This window comes from Pseudophryne corroboree, chromosome 7 (assembly GCF_028390025.1).
Source record: "Pseudophryne corroboree isolate aPseCor3 chromosome 7, aPseCor3.hap2, whole genome shotgun sequence".
NCBI classification, from domain to species: domain Eukaryota; kingdom Metazoa; phylum Chordata; class Amphibia; order Anura; family Myobatrachidae; genus Pseudophryne; species Pseudophryne corroboree.
The window spans coordinates 281,030,069-281,046,083 of record NC_086450.1 but is presented as its reverse complement, the minus strand read 5'-3'; the positions used below and the strand labels follow the sequence as shown (position 1 = coordinate 281,046,083).

The 16,015-nt window shown below is 42.4% G+C and overlaps 1 protein-coding gene and 1 long non-coding RNA gene across 7 annotated transcripts in view; one reads left to right on the top strand and one right to left on the bottom strand.

Annotated features, from left to right (window-relative positions):
* Positions 1–16,015, top strand: part of MYO1B (myosin IB) — a 518,726-nt gene that overhangs the window by 442,899 nt on the left and 59,812 nt on the right. For 3 of the 4 annotated variants that reach the window (XM_063934153.1, XM_063934155.1, XM_063934154.1), the window contains 3 exons: positions 8,279–8,365; positions 11,030–11,104; positions 14,525–14,659. In XM_063934153.1, coding sequence (XP_063790223.1) covers positions 8,279–8,365; positions 11,030–11,104; positions 14,525–14,659 — 297 coding nt within the window. The remainder of the gene's footprint in view (positions 1–8,278; positions 8,366–11,029; positions 11,105–14,524; positions 14,660–16,015) is intronic. The other variant, XM_063934156.1, reaches the window with a different exon arrangement.
* The window catches only part of LOC134945098 (uncharacterized), a 224,914-nt gene continuing 217,261 nt past the window's right edge, over positions 8,363–16,015 (bottom strand). For all 3 annotated transcript variants that reach the window (XR_010182042.1, XR_010182043.1, XR_010182041.1), the window contains one exon: positions 8,363–8,580. This is a non-coding gene — a long non-coding RNA (uncharacterized LOC134945098). The remainder of the gene's footprint in view (positions 8,581–16,015) is intronic.

Here is a 16,015-nt window from a genome sequence, read left to right as displayed (position 1 = left end):
AGGTTGTGCAATAAAATATGCAACACATTAATCTGAGTACTAGTTAGGTTATAAATATAATTCATTCATTAGTAACCCACATGGAATAGGAAAACACCTAATGGCATACCAAATAGTGCAGTTAGGCATGAGGCACATTAATGGTAAATAGTTTCCATGTAGGCTAAAGAAATTTACACCAAAGAGAAAAATAATATATTGCTAAAATAGAGTAGAAAGCCACTGTATGAGAGGTTTCTATAATAAAGAAAGCCACAGTGGGCTATACGATACCAAGAGAGCAGGTGTGGACTCCACTAGTTCACGGACGGGCCGTTTCACCACTGTGTGGCTTGTTCACTGTGTGCAATTTTTTACATATCTAAAATTACTTGACAAACCATCACTCACAATGAAAGGTTATTTATTGGTTTTCACAATGCCTTTGAGAGTAGATGTCTAATATTGTCATTGTTAGACATTTATTCATGGTAATTTTTGGGGAGTCTCAGCAGCTCACCACCTCCTTTTCCCCTCTGTAACCCCTCTCTCTCATTCACCGTCCACTATAATCCTATATGACGGTTAACAGCAGAAGTTGGGGCACCCTCTCTCTCTCCACTTTTCTTTGTTTCGAGAACCCAGTTGTAACAGGGACTTGGGGCAGATCACCGGGACAGCAGAAGTTCTCAACTTGGTATAAATGCCGAAACCACACACACTCTCATTTGTTTGAATCATATTACTACTGCCATACTTCACCGGCTACGCCCAAATCTATCTGATCTTGGAAGCAAAGCAGTGACAGGCCTTATCAGTACAAGGTCAGGTGACTACCTTGCAATATCAGGTGCAGTAGCTCCAATCATCAACAAACAGCAGAAGTGGTGGAGAAAACATTGGCCTTACCTCTATACCTATTCTACCAATTAGAACTACAATTTTGCAAGACTACGTACCAGAGAAAGAAGCTTCATAGCACAACCATTACAAATACCAAGGGAGCCATTATCAAGGAGTATATCTACCATCATTGAAAATGATTTTCCTCTATAATGATATTATACTCCTGATATACTAAGATATCATCTTTGATTTTAATATTTTTCACCAGAGGCGTATTGGAATTGGTTACGCACACTTAGCAATTTGCTTGATGTCAACATGGGGTATGTCAACCCCTTATACTAATACCATTTAACCCCATCCAAGGTGACTGTTCTTTGTATGTAAATCTGTGTCCATTCTTCTTTTCTGATTAACTATAATTTCTCTAACGTCCTAGTGGATGCTGGGGACTCCGTAAGGACCATGGGGAATAGATGGGCTCCGCAGGAGACATGGGCACTTTAAGAAAGAATTTAGATTCTGGTGTGCTCTGGCTCCTCCCTCTATGTCCCTCCTCCAGACCTCAGTTTGAGACTGTACCCGGACGAGCTGGGTGCTGTTCAGTGAGCTCTCCTGAGCTTGCTGTGAGAAAATATTTTGTTAGGTTTTTTATTTTCAGAGAGCTCTGCTGGCAACAGACTCCCTGCATCATGGGACAGAGGGGAGAGAAGCAGCCCTACTCTCTGAAGCTAGGTCCTGCTTCTTAGGCTACTGGACACCATTAGCTCCAGAGGATCGTACACAGGATCTCACCCTCGTCGTCCGATCCCAGAGCCGCGCCGCCGTCCCCCTCGCAGAGCCGGAAGACAGAAACCGGGTGAGTATGAGAAGCAAGAAGACTTCGAAATCGGCGGCAGAAGACTCTGTTCTTCACTGAGGTAACGCACAGCACTGCAGCTGTGCGCCATTGCTCCCACACACCTCACATACTCCGGTCACTGTAAGGGTGCAGGGCGCAGGGGGGGGCGCCCTGGGCAGCATATGGACCTCTTTTGGCAAAAGTACACATATATACAGTTGGGCACTGTATATATGTATGAGCCCCCGCCAAGAAAATGTATATTTAAGTGGGACAGAAGCCCGCCGTCGAGGGGGCGGGGCTTCTTCCTCAGCACTCACCAGCGCCATTTTCTCTCCACAGCTCCGCTGAGAGGAAGCTCCCCAGGCTCTCCCCTGCAGATACACGGTAGAAGAGGGTAAAAAGAGAGGGGGGGGGCACATAATTAGGCGCAAAAATTAATATAAACAGCAGCTACTGGGTTAACATTAAGTTACTGTGTTATTCCTGGGTTTATAGCGCTGGGGTGTGTGCTGGCATACTCTCTCTCTGTCTCTCCAAAGGGCCTTGTGGGGGAATTGTCTTCAGATGAGCATTCCCTGAGTGTGTGGTGTGTCGGTACGTGTGTGTCGACATGTCTGAGGTAAAAGGCTCCCCTAACGAGGAGATGGAGCAAATGTGTGTATGAGTGGTGTCTCCGTCGACAACGCCGACACCTGTTTGGATATGTGAAATTAAGTGCTAAGGTAAATTTATTGCACAAAAGATTAGAGAACAGACAGGGAATCTACCCATGTCTGTTCCTATGTCGCAGAGACCTTCATAGTCTCTCAATGATCACTATCCAAAATAATAGACACTGATATCGACACGGAGTCTGACTCCAGTGTCGACTACGATAATGCAAAGTTACAGCCAAAATGGCAGGAAAGTATTCAATATATGATTATTGTAATAAAAAATGTTTTGCATATCACTGATGACTCATCTGTCCCTGACACAAGGGTACACATGTTTAAGGAAAAGAAAGCGGAGGTAAATTTCCCTCCTCTCATGAAGAAAAAGAGCGGGAATCTCCAGACAAGAGACTGCAGTTTCCCACAAAGAATTCTCAGGGAGTATCCTTTCCCTACTAGGGCCAGGATACGATGGGAATCTTCCCCTATGGTGTCACGTTTGCCCAAAAGGTAGCGCTGACTTAACAGCTATCCTCAGGGATCCTGCAGATAGCATGCAGTAAAAGTACTTTGAAGTCCATTTACACACATTCTGGTACACTACTCAGACCGGCGATTGTGTCGGCATGGGTTTATAGCGCTGTAGCAGCGTGGACAGATACATTATCGGCAGAGATTGAGACCCTAGTATGTATATATATATATATATATATATATATATATATATATATATAAAGATGCTATCTTAGATATATATATAAAAAACATGCCCAAAGAGACATTAGTCTACTGGGTTCTAGAGTCAACGCTATGTCGATTTCTGCTTGACGTGTCCTGTGGAACATGCAATGGACAGGTGATGCCGACTTAAGAGGCATATGGAAGGTTTACCTTACAAGGCTGAGGATTATGTGGAGAAGGGATCTCGGACCTGGTCACCACAGCTATGGCTGGTAATTCTGATCTTTTGCCTTATATTCCCGCACAGCCTAGGAAACCACGACATTCTCAAATGCAGTCCTTTCGATCACAAAGAAACAAGAAAGTCCGAGGTGCGTCCTTTCTTGCCAGAGGCAGGGGCAGAGGAAAGATGCTGCACAACACAGCTAGTTCCCCCAGGAACAGAAGTCCTCCCCGGCCTCTACAAAATCCACCGCATGTCGCTGGGGCTCCACAGGCGGAGCTAGGCCCGGTGGGGGCACGCCTTCGAAATTTCAGCCACAAGTGGGTTCACTCCCTGTTAGATCCCTGGGCAATAGATATTGTGTCTCAGGGATACAAGCTAGACTTCGAGGAGATGCCCCCTCACCGACGGCCCTGCCGGCTTCCCCCCACGAGAGGGAAATGGTGTTAACTGCAACTCACAAATTGTATCTTCAACAGGTGGTGGTCAAGGTTCCCCTCCTTCAACAAGGAGGGGGTTATTATTCGACCATGTTGTAGTCCCGAAACCGGACGGTTCGGTCAGACCCATATTGAATTTAAAATCCCTGAACATATACCTGAAAAGGTTCAAGTTCAAGATGGAATCGATGAGAGCGGTCGTCGCAAGCCTGGAAGGGGGAATTTTATGGTGTCTCTGGACATAAAGGATGCATATCTTCATGTCACCATTTATCCACCTCATCAGGCGTACCTCAGATTTGTGGTACAGGATTGTCATTACCAATTTCAGACGTTGCCGTTTGGTCTCTCCACGGCACCGAGAAAATTTACCAAGTGCTGCATATGCAGCCCCCTTTTGTGCCTCCAGTGGCACCTTGGGATCTTAACGTGGTGTTGAGTTTCCTGAAATCCCACTGGTTTGAACCACTCAAAACGGTGGAGTTGAAATATCTCACGTGGAAGGTGGTCATGCTATTAGCCTTGGCTTCGGCTAGGCGTGTGTCAGAGTTGGCGGCTTTGTCACATAAAAGCCCCTATCTGGTTTTCCATGCGGATAGAGCAGAATTGCGGACCCGTCCACAATTTCTGCCGAAAGTGGTTTCATCCTTTCATATAAACCAACCTATTGTGGTGCCTATGGCTACTACTGACTTGGAGGATTCCGAGTTGCTTGATGTGGTCAGGGCTTTGAAGGTTTATGTAGCCAGAACATCTAGGGTCAGGAAAACAGAGTCTTTGTTTATCCTGTATGCTTCCAACAAGCTTGGTGCTCCTGCTTAAAAGCAAACTATTGCTCACTGGATCTGTAGCACGATTCAGCAGGCTCATTCTGCGGCTGGATTGCCGCTGCCAAAATCAGTTAAGGCCCATTCCACTAGGAAGGTGGGCTCTTCTTGGGCGGCTGCCCGAGGGGTCTCGGCATTACAGCTTTGCGGAGCGGCTACTTGGTCAGGTTTAAACACTTTTGCAAAGTTCTACAAGTTTGATACCCTGGCTGAGGAGGACCTTGTGTTTGCTCAATCGGTGCTGCAGAGTCATCCGCACTCTCCCGCCCGTTTGGGAGCTTTGGTATAATCCCCATGGTCCTTACGGAGTCCCCAGCATCCACTAGGACGTTAGAGAAAATAAGATTTTACTTACCGGTAAATCTATTTCTCGTAGTCCGTAGTGGATGCTGGGCGCCCGTCTCAAGTGCGGACTTATTCTGCAATGCTTGTTTATAGTTATTGCTTCAATAAGGGTTATGTTATGGTTGCATCAGGGTTGGACCTGTTGCTCTGTTGTTGTTCATACTGTTGAGTGGGTATGTTTATCTCAAGTTATACGGTGTGATTGGTGTGGCTGGTATGAATCTTGCCCTGGATTACCAAAATCCTTTCCTTGTACTGTCAGCTCTTTTGGGCACAGTTTCTCTAACTGAGGTCTGGAGGAGGGACATAGAGGGAGGAGCCAGAGCACAACAAAATCTAAATTCTTTCTTAAAGTGCCCATGTCTCCTGCGGAGCCCGTCTATTCCCCATGGTCCTTACGGAGTCCCCAGCATACACTACGGACTACGAGAAATAGATTTACCGGTAAGTAAAATCTTACTAAAAGTTAAGTTTTAACATATTTCATATTCATCGAGTGTGCCCCAACATAGTCTTTCTTTTTCCTTTGTACACTATAATACTTACAATAAGAGTACATTTTTGTGTACTATCGCGGATAACTTCAGTATTTATGGAGTTGTAATAGATTTTGCAGAGGAATCTTTTAAATCCCAGATTTATAATAGTGTATTAAATTGTGTTTTTTTTTTTTTTGTTTTTTTAATTTTAAGTTTTGGGGATGCTACTATTAGCATGTTCTGCTTAAGAGATGTTCCGATAGATGTGGATACAATGTTTTGCCATCATTTTCAGAAATAGTTCTGTTCTCCATGTCTAGAAGATACCCTGCTTATTTGAAATATGTTAAATATATACAGTACTAAATAGTGTTCAGATTTGTTATGCAGAAGATTTAGTAATATATGCTTATATGCAGAAATGAGTAGCAATAATAAATGGCGCTTGATGCAGAGTTGGAAGTAAATTGGGCATATTATATTCCAAATGTCATGCACTGGTCTGCCGGACCCCGTTACCGTGCCCAGCGCTGTCACTTCATAACTTTACATCTGTTCCCCAAATTGTCTGGACATGTCCCACACTGTGTTGCTGCTAGTAGTTGTTTGTTTTCACGTGGATCCAGCCAGGGCATGGGTGCCGCCATCTTGCCTTCAGTCAACTGATTGCTTCCCATCGAATCCTGGACCTGATGCCATCTGTTGCTGTGTTTATTCCTCAGTGCCAGTCACCATATTTTCAACTCTGCATCAGCCCCATGGTGCTTCAGCCCTGTTTTGTACAATTTGTTACATCATAAAGTTTTTGGCTGTTAATATAGCTGGTGAGTTGTGTAAATGAAACCTGTTGTCTGCATGGAGAAAGGGCGGGAGTTGGGTGGTCACATGTGATTGGGGACTTCGCCTGCACCACTAGTGTAAGATTAGCAAGAGAGAGTAATTTTATGCAGGGCTGGCAGCTGTCATCATATTCCATTCATCAAATACAGTAGCTGCTAGCATGTCTGCTAGGTTGTTTGGCTCTTTTTCAGCATTACAGCAGAGGACTTGTAGTAGTAAATATAGCCTGCTGCACTGAGTAAACATTGGGATCATTAAAACTGGACACTCACAAACAATATAAATCTAATAAGGTTAAAGGGTGAAAAACACTTTTCATTAATTAAAATTTTTAATATTGTCGTAAATGACCCATGTCATGTCCTCTAGACCTGCAGGATAGGTTCCCGTGTGGCACCACAGAATTGGTTTTACTCTGGAATTTGCATTTTGTAAGCTATACAATACATTTTACATAATGAGGTATGAAGCTTCACCGGCTCAGCAGCAAAGTGTCCATAGAAAGGTAAACATGTTACGTTTACCTTTCTATGGACACTTTGCTGCTGAGCCGGTGAAGCTTCATACCTCATGTGTAGATCTGTCTGGATAGCTGTGTTTTTGTAGCTACAGATCATTACCAAGCAGTAACTTCTAATCTGAAGCATACTGTAGATGCTAGCTCCAAATCAAAACCATGTTAATGGAGCTTTCACACACTGCAAAAATGGGGGACATTTAGAATGTAAGTACCCAGATTGGTATTTCTGACAAGACTCTCATAGTGTTTGTCGCAAGTTCTGCCCAATGCCATTATCATGCATCTACTGCTGCCCAAGTTCTGAACTATTACAGCAAGGGACAGGCATACTACAGGATTGCAAAACAGTCAGTTATTGGCACTTATCACCGCTACTGAAAAACTGTGTGTGTATATAGCAAATAAAAAGTATGGGGGTGTTAATAATTTTATCAAAACATTTAGGCATGGGGCCCAGCATGAAATGATCCTAAATCTCTGCATGTCCCTAAACTACCATATATGCAGCTAAAATGCACTTGCCTCTATATACAGAGGGCACAATCTAGAGCAGGGCTTGCTTGTGATCTACACCCAAATAGGCTTTATATAGTATTTATTCACAGCAGCCATGACAGCAACAGGCAACATTTGGAAACGAAAAAAAAATATGCCCGTGCTGCCTATATTATACATGGTAATAGCTGTGTGGCAAAATTAATGGCCTATATGAATAGAAATAAACAAAAGACAACTGTTATCAGCTCTTATCACCACCAGTGCAAAGCTGTATCTAGCCATGTATATAGCCCAGGAATAGCCCATCCTGTCACAGGAGCACTGCCTACTCCATTCTCTAATATTGCGTCCACTCGTTTCCATTTCCATCCCAGCCTAAAAACAAATCAGTTGGCACAATCTCTAAAATGACAGAATTTTTTTTATTCTTTTATTGTTTTAATATGAGTTACGCTGTGCAGTGCAAGTTGCTTTAGTCTTTATTTAATTATTACAAAGTATATAAAAGCATACAGTAAATACGTGAACACAGGTAGGACTCAACCATAAGGTCACAATTTCCAGTTCTCACAGAATCACAAGTGAAATAATTAATTACCACTTGTGGATCTTTTCAGTTGTGTCAGGCAGTACAAAATACAGCAGTTCTCCAGCACATAGTATGGAAATTGTCACTGTTAGGGGTCCCTGGTGACTGTATTTGGAAAGCACTGACTTACTGTACCATAGCTGTGCTAGTTTGGCTATTTTGTATGAGGCCAGCATTGTCAATGTATTACTAGATGCTTGCACATAGCAGAGCATTGATCTGTTGTTTCCATAAAATAACAAAGAAAAGTTATTTGTTTCGAAAAATGTAGTCCCGTTATCGCATTCAGTCAGTAAATTATTTCAGCTTCACACTATCCTGTTCTTCCCGGTTATCCTGTGGCACAATTGCAGCACTTTACTGATGCATGTTGCTCTCAAAACAGGCATAAAGATTTATCTGTGTCCGTTCTTCTGCACCAGTCTCAAGTGTTCTCTGATTTGAGCAAGTTCTCTTCTGGTGATTATGCTTTCTGCATCCAGCTATGTTTCCATTCAATATCTAAACGTTTTAGGCTCGAAGGGAATTGAAACGCTTGAAGGAGGAGGCTAGGCGTAAGCATGCTGTTGCAGTCATTTGGGCTTACTGGCTTGGACTAAAGGTACTTTCTCTATAATGTGAAATCAATTTATTACTAACCACAATCTTTGTGATTGTCTGTTTCCTGTCTGTCTTTTAGCAGCTTGCTGTTTTTCTTCCATACTTACTAACATGGTGCAAATGTTACTGGTCAGTCTACAGATGCGTTGCATATCTCAGATGTTGAGGTTGCTGATTGAACTTATGAAAATGAACCATTTTTTATCGCATTAGCTACTAAAGAAGAAACAAAAAGGAACAATCAATCAAACAATCATCTTAAATATTAATTCTACAGAAATACAGAAACTAGGCATTGGAAGTTTATATATGACTCGTTTTACATATACTGTAGATAAAACTAAGCAAACAAACAAATAAATAATATGAAATTACATCCTCCACTGTGCAGGCACAACTGATGTACTTGAAGAGCATGCAGCCCATTCTGAGTAACCCACATCTCTAGGTATGCCAGCTATCGTTGGCTGCCCGAGACCTGGTGTGAAGATCACCATCACCACATATCTTTACCGCTGTAAATAAATAAGTAAACCCCAGCAGTTATATTCTGGACTGGTTACCTGTTCAGCGTGCGTGTGGGAGGCCAAAGAGTTTAGAGTGCCAGAAAAAGGCGCACATTATACCAGGCTGGGCTGGTTACTCTATAACGGGGAGACTTGCAGTGTGAGTTCCTCCTGACATATTGTGACCCAGTACAGAGCCTGATCGACCTGGGTATGAATTCTTAGGGGAATTAGACCTACATAATAAAAAAAACACCCAGTTTCCTCCCCCTAGTGAAAACCAGCCCTATGCTGAATAGCACTAGGACTCTTTCCTAACTCTCTTGAGGTGATAGTGATAAGTGTATTGAATTATGACAGATAATAATTAGTTTAGTGTATGGAACTACAAGTCCCAACAAGCCAAAACAGCCTTTCCTTGGGCATTCTGGCTCTTGCAGAACTAAAGCATACTGGTGCTTGTTGGGCAGCATACCTACGCAGCCAGGGTCTGCAGGAACTTGTAGTTACATACACTGAAATATCTGTAAGTAACACACAGGTGCTGTAGAAAATAACCATTTTTAGAAATAAATACTCCCCAGTTCTTTATTCCTATTTTAATTAAACATCTGCAATCCAAAAATAAAAAAATGGGAAAAACAGAAATAGGATCACATAGGACTCCCTGTACTCCTATCAGAGTCACAACAGGAACCATGAATAGCCAATCAGGGTGATTTGCGTCAGACCATGGTGGCCATTCCTCTGAGCTTGAGAAAATGATCAGATGGTCCCTTCGTGTACAGACCCCACAGTGGTTACTAGTTTACTTCATTGTATTCATTTACATAAGCAATGTATTTTTGTACCTTTTATGTTTCGAATATTTTATTTGAAATAAATAATCAGTATCAAGCTTAGGATTTTCATGTGTTTGTTTAAAGGAGAATTCCACTTTAATTTAAAATGTAAAACTATGATATATTACTGTTATACAAAGATGGAAAACTCCAAAACAGGTATTCAATTGGCAGTCTGTATTCATCTTGCCTTAACCTACAACATAGAATAAGTGCTTGAGTAATCGTGTCATAATAAAGATGCATAAAAGTAGACTTTAATATATATTCCTTAAAATGTTTCACATCCGTCTTAGAATTAAAGAAATCAATGGAAAAGTTTTTTTTATTGCAGCATGCCATATACTGGAGATGAGAGAGAAGCATTATAGGGCTTTTTTGTTTGCTTAAAGTACTACTGTCAAATACATACTACGACTGTGTGCTATAACTTTAATGTCTCTCTCTTCTCAAGGCAAGGTACATGCTCTCTTTTGGGTCAATATTGTATCCCTACTGAAATCAGTACAACAATAATGACAGATAATGGGGGAATCTAATTGCCCGTGGGAAATTGAAAAAAAACCCCACTGTGGCACAGGGTTTTTCCCGCAGCTGCGGGGTTTTGGTGTTCAATTGCGGGACAGAAAATGGGAATCACTGCGTTTTTATCTCGCACCTCCAGAGCTAGTCTGATTTTTCCTAAAATTGTTGCTAGTTCCTGAATCTCAGCATTAACATTACATATATGCCTGGGAGCAGATTACACATGATGTAATGTATAGTACTTGCCTCACCATCTGCCTTCGTCTAAGTTTCCTAATCATTTTTAATATCTAATTTCCATCCCTCTTTCTATACCAGTTTACCATTCTTTCCTGGTTATTTCTATTTTGGCAGAACTTATGGAAAAACTAAATCACAAAATACATTTAGGTACAGCTAGTCTACACAGTTGCAAACATTACATTTTAAGATTGGTGGTTTGATTCAGGCATCTAATTTCTTTGTTTTCCTTCTTTAAGCAACACTTAATTGCAGCCATAGATTTACATTCATTTCCTTCTAGTTTGTTTTTACTTTCCACAGTGTTCAATTTCATGATGTCATATGTATTGTTTTCATGTTTTTCTATGTGACAAATGCAATATGTGTCCCAGCTGTACAACTTTGTAAATTGCAACTAACATATTTGTGTTCTTTTGATCTTTTTCTAATTTTTAGGAAGACTGAATTGTCGTCAATGTACTCTACCTGCAGCTGCCCTCTTAACTAGTGCCTGGTTCCTTATAATCAAATTAATCCTGCATTAACCTTTCTTATTTGTCCCATTTTTAGGTACGTAGAGAATACAGAAAGTTTTTCCGTGCAAATGCTGGAAAGAAGATTTATGCTTTCACAATACAGAGAATAGTAAGTGCAATATACTTTTCATCTGAACATAGGTAATAATAATCTCAATTGAACATTATTATATATAGCTTTGCAGATGGACAAAAGCCACAATTGCATATAGAAAGCATCCACATGACTACAATACAATACAGAGATCATCCATGTGACCGCCATATGATACGGAGATCATCCATGTGACCGCCATACAATACAGAGAGCACCCCTGTGCCCAAGTAATATAGTGACAGATTTTGAATAGAAAGAGCATCCTAGTGTCTACCACACAATACAAGTGATCTCAGTGACCAATATACAATGCAGAGAGCAACACATTTAGAGATTTTCATTACATAGAGCACCCTATGGACAGATATTCAATACAGAGAGTAACCTTAGTGATTGATATACAGTACATTGACAGTTATAGTAAATACTATCAAATCATTTTATGGACATGAGTTCATTGTTACCATAGGTAAACATTCCCCATCAGGTCATCTTGTGACACAAGACCTTAGAAGAGTTAAGTCACTTATGTTAGGTAGTGGTGTCAAATATAAACAAATTTAAACTTTAATTGAGCTGTAATTGTATTAAGTGGTCACATGTTTTTAGCTGTTGTACATTAGCTTATAATCAGATGCTATCAAACTGTTAAATACTTATAAGATATTAAGGGGTATATACAATTAGCGGCAAATTATCGCCGTTTTTTAATTCAACACAATTCGACAGGTGAATTCCGGCAGGTGGCTTCCGGAATTCACCATATTCAATGAAAAAACGGATTCGACAGTCCCGCGGGTGAAAAACGGCCGATTTGCCGCGATTTAAAAAAACGGGGAAAAACACGGAAATAAATGGCGTGGGGTCCCCCCTCCAAAGCATAACCAGCCTCGGGCTCTTCGAGCTGGTCCTGGTTCTAAAAATGCGGGGGGAAAATTGACAGGGGATCCCCCGTATTTTTAAAACCAGCACCGGGCTCTGCGCCTGGTGCAAAAAATATGGGGGACAAAAAGAGTAGGGGTCCCCCGTATTTTATACACCAGCATCGGGCTCCACTAGCTGGACAGATAATGCCACAGCCGGGGGTCACTTTTATACAGTGCCTTGCGGCCGTGGCATTAAATATCCAAATAGTCACCCCTGGCCGGGGTACCCTGGGGGAGTGGGGACCCCTTCAATCAAGGGGTCCCCCCCCAGCCACCCAAGGGCCAGGGGTGAAGCCCAAAGCTGTCGTCCCCCCCCCCCCCCCCCCTCCCATCCAAGGGCTGCGGATGGGAGGCTGATAGCCTTGAGTAAAATGACAGAATATTGTTTTTTACAACAGTACTACATGTCCCAGCAAGCCTCCCCCGCAAGCTGGTACTTGGAGAACCACAAGTACCAGCATGCGGGAGAAAAACGGGCCCGCTGGTACCTGTAGTACTACTGGAAAAAAAATACCCAAATAAAAACAGGAGACACACACCGTGACAAGTACAACTTTATTACACACTGCCGACACACATACTTACCTATGTTGACACGCCGACTGCCACAGTCTCCGACGATCCGAGGTACCTGTGAAAAAAATTAGACTCACCTCAATCCAGTGTACGGGAGATAATCCACGTACTTGTTAAAAAAATAAAACGAACACCCGTACCATGCCGGACTGAAAGGGGTCCCATGTTTACACATCAGACCCCTTTCCCCGAATGCCGGGACACCACGTGACTCCTGCCACTGAGGTCCCTTCAGCCAATCAGGAAGCGCTACTTCCGTGGCGCTCACCTGATTGGCTGTGCGCGTGTGACCTCAGACAGCGCATCGCAAAGCCTCTCCATTACTTTCAATGGTGGGAACTTTGCGGGTAGCGGTGGGGTTAACCACCGCGGGTGACCTCACCGCTGACGCAAAGTTCCCACCATTGAAAATAATGGAGAGGCTTTGCGATGCGCTGTCTGAGGTCAGACGCACACAGAGCCAATCAGCAGAGTGCAAGGACGTTGCACTCGCTGATTGGCTGAAGAGACACTTCTGTGACAGCTGTCACGGGGGTGTCTGCATTCGTGGAAAGGGGTCTCATGTGTCAACATGGGACCCCTTTCAGTCCGGCATGGTACGGGTGTTCGTTTATTTGTTTTGCCAAGTACGAGGATTTATATCTGGACACTGGATTGAGGTGAGTATAATTATCTTTTATTTTCAGGTACCCGTGGATTCTACTTGGAGAAGAGGACTGACTGCTTCGTGTCAACATAGGTAAGTATGTGTGTGTCGGCAGTGTGTAATAAAGTTGTACTTGTCACGGTGTGTGTCTCCTGTTTTTATTTGGGTATTTTTTCCCCAGTAGTACTACAGGTACCAGCGGGCCCGTTTTTCTCCCGCATGCTGATACTTGTGGTTCTCAAAGTACCAGCTTGCGGGGGAGGCTTGCTGGGACTTGTAGTACTACTGGAAAAAACAATATTCTTTCTATTTTGACAAGGCTATCATCCCCCCATCCGCAGCCCTTGGATGGGGGGACAGCCTCGGGCTTTACCCCTGGCCCTTGGGTGGCTGGGGGGGGACCCCTTGATTGAAGGGGTCCCCACTCCCCCAGGGTACCCCGGCCAGGGGTGACTAGTTGGATATTTAATGCCACGGCCGCAAGGCACTGTATAAAAGTGACCCCCGGCTGTGGCATTATCTGTCCAGCTAGTGGAGCCCGATGCTGGTGTATAAAATACGGGGGACCCCTACTCTTTTTGTCCCCCGTATTTTTTTGCACCAGCACCAGGCGCAGAGCCCGGTGCTGGTTTTAAAAATACGGGGGATCCCCTGTCAATTCCCCCCCCCCCCCCCCGCATTTTTAGAACCAGGACCAGCTCGAAGAGCCCGAGGCTGGTTATGCTTTGGAGGGGAGACCCCACGCCATTTTTTTTCTGAATTTTACCATTCCATCTAAAAAAAAATATATATATATATATATTATTTAAAAAAATATATAAATAATACTTGTGCCTCCAAAAAAGACAAACCAAGTACCTAATCCCTTCTAATATAAATAGATATGCTATTATCAATAAAAAAAACACACAAAAAAACATGTTTTAATTTTTTTTTTATTAGTTTCACCCACCAAAGTGTGGCGGATTGAAAATGTCGAATTTACTGTCTAAAAGCACTGTTGTCGAATTTCCAAACTTCAATTGAATACACTTTGGTCGAATTGCAGCACTTGTATCATTGCAGAAAAGTCGAATTTGACAAAAGTCGAATTTCAAAAAGTCGAATTTTGAAAGTCCGTTTTTTGGACGGAAAGCACTGAATTGCATTGACGATTTTTTTGGGGGGCGAAAAATTCCCGAAATTCGACAATTTCGGGAATTCGACCGCAATTGCTTATACCCCTAAGTTGATCTAATTTATATTGGTGTTATAAAATGCGTAATTTATTTAACTTTACCACAGATGCAAAAGTACTTTTTGGAAATGAAGAATAAGGTTCCTTCCGTATCACCCGTAGACAACAACTGGCCAGCAAGACCTTACCTCTTCTTGGATACAACACACAAGGAAATGAAGAGGATTTTCCATCTGTGGAGGGTACGCTTTTAAGTTAGCTGAAAGCTGTAATTATCTGGCTCTAAAATCTCCAGTTTATTTGTGTTTAGGAAATCTTAGGAAGATTTTGCTTAGCAATATTGGATAGTAAAAGAAGTATGCAAGCCATACAATGATTTCCAGGAGTCTTATGCTGCCTGGTGAGGCCAATAAGGATACACGAGGGAGATATGATACTGCTGACGAATGCAATCCTTGAGCACGTACTGCCAATACAGGAGGCCAGTATTTCTCTTGCTTGTCATTTTTTTTTATATGTTATGCTGCAGGAAAAATAAAGTAAAAAGTACATACTTAATAAATAAATTAATTAATAATAATAATATGTGCTGTCACCAAACAGCCTCAAAAGTGCATTTTAAAGAACTTCTGCCACTGGCCCTGTTTCTTTATTACATGATGCATTGTGGACTTGAGTAGTTAATTAAAAATGGTGTTCCCTTGTATGTATTTGCCAGGGATAAAATATGATATATAGCATGGAACCTATGTAGGGTAAGAGCCATCATTGTGTGGTACCTAGGTTTTTGCTTAGGGTGTGTTAGCGTTTAGTGGGCACATAAAACACTGAATAAGTTACGTAATTTCACTTACTAGGTTTTTATGTATTCCATGGCACCCCCATGTGACCGCCATATGATACAGAATTGGCTACAATTCCTCCATGACTGCTAACATGGAGGAATTGTAACCAGAAGCTTCTTATTTGTGGAGCTGCTTGACTGCTGCCCCTCTGTGTTAGTAATGGGCAGAAGCAGAAAGTTTGATGCTGGGCTGTGATGTCACAGCCCAGCGCCCCAATTAGTTATGCCATAAAACCACTTTAGAATACGAAGTGTTTACAACATGTAACAGATGGTTTGCATACATCTACACTCATACAAGGGTCACATATCATTCTGTGTGCACTCAAAAATAATATAATGAGAGAGACCACACTGCAGTCTTTAGCTAGACTCAGGTCGAGTTAAGCATAAAGAGCTTGCTGATCCATAAGTACAGGACCAGCACAGGTTCCCCCTACTTCACTTACACCCCCCCAGTTGCCCCCCTCCTATACTATAGATGGGGGGTGGGGGGGTGGAGTGAGTGGGTGTTGGTGCATCAGAGATGTGAGAGTGGCTGCCTACGAACACCCCTCTTTGCAGGTCTCTGCTATTAGCTTAGTGAAGCAAAATGAATGATACTTTGCTTTTTTTCACTGTAGCAAATTTTCTCTGCTATTATTGGAACCGTGCACAATCATCTCATGGGTGGTATTGTATGCACGATCTTTGCAAAATCTACAATTGTGTACTCTGCTAAGAAATGCGAGCACATACAGTCATGCCATGTATT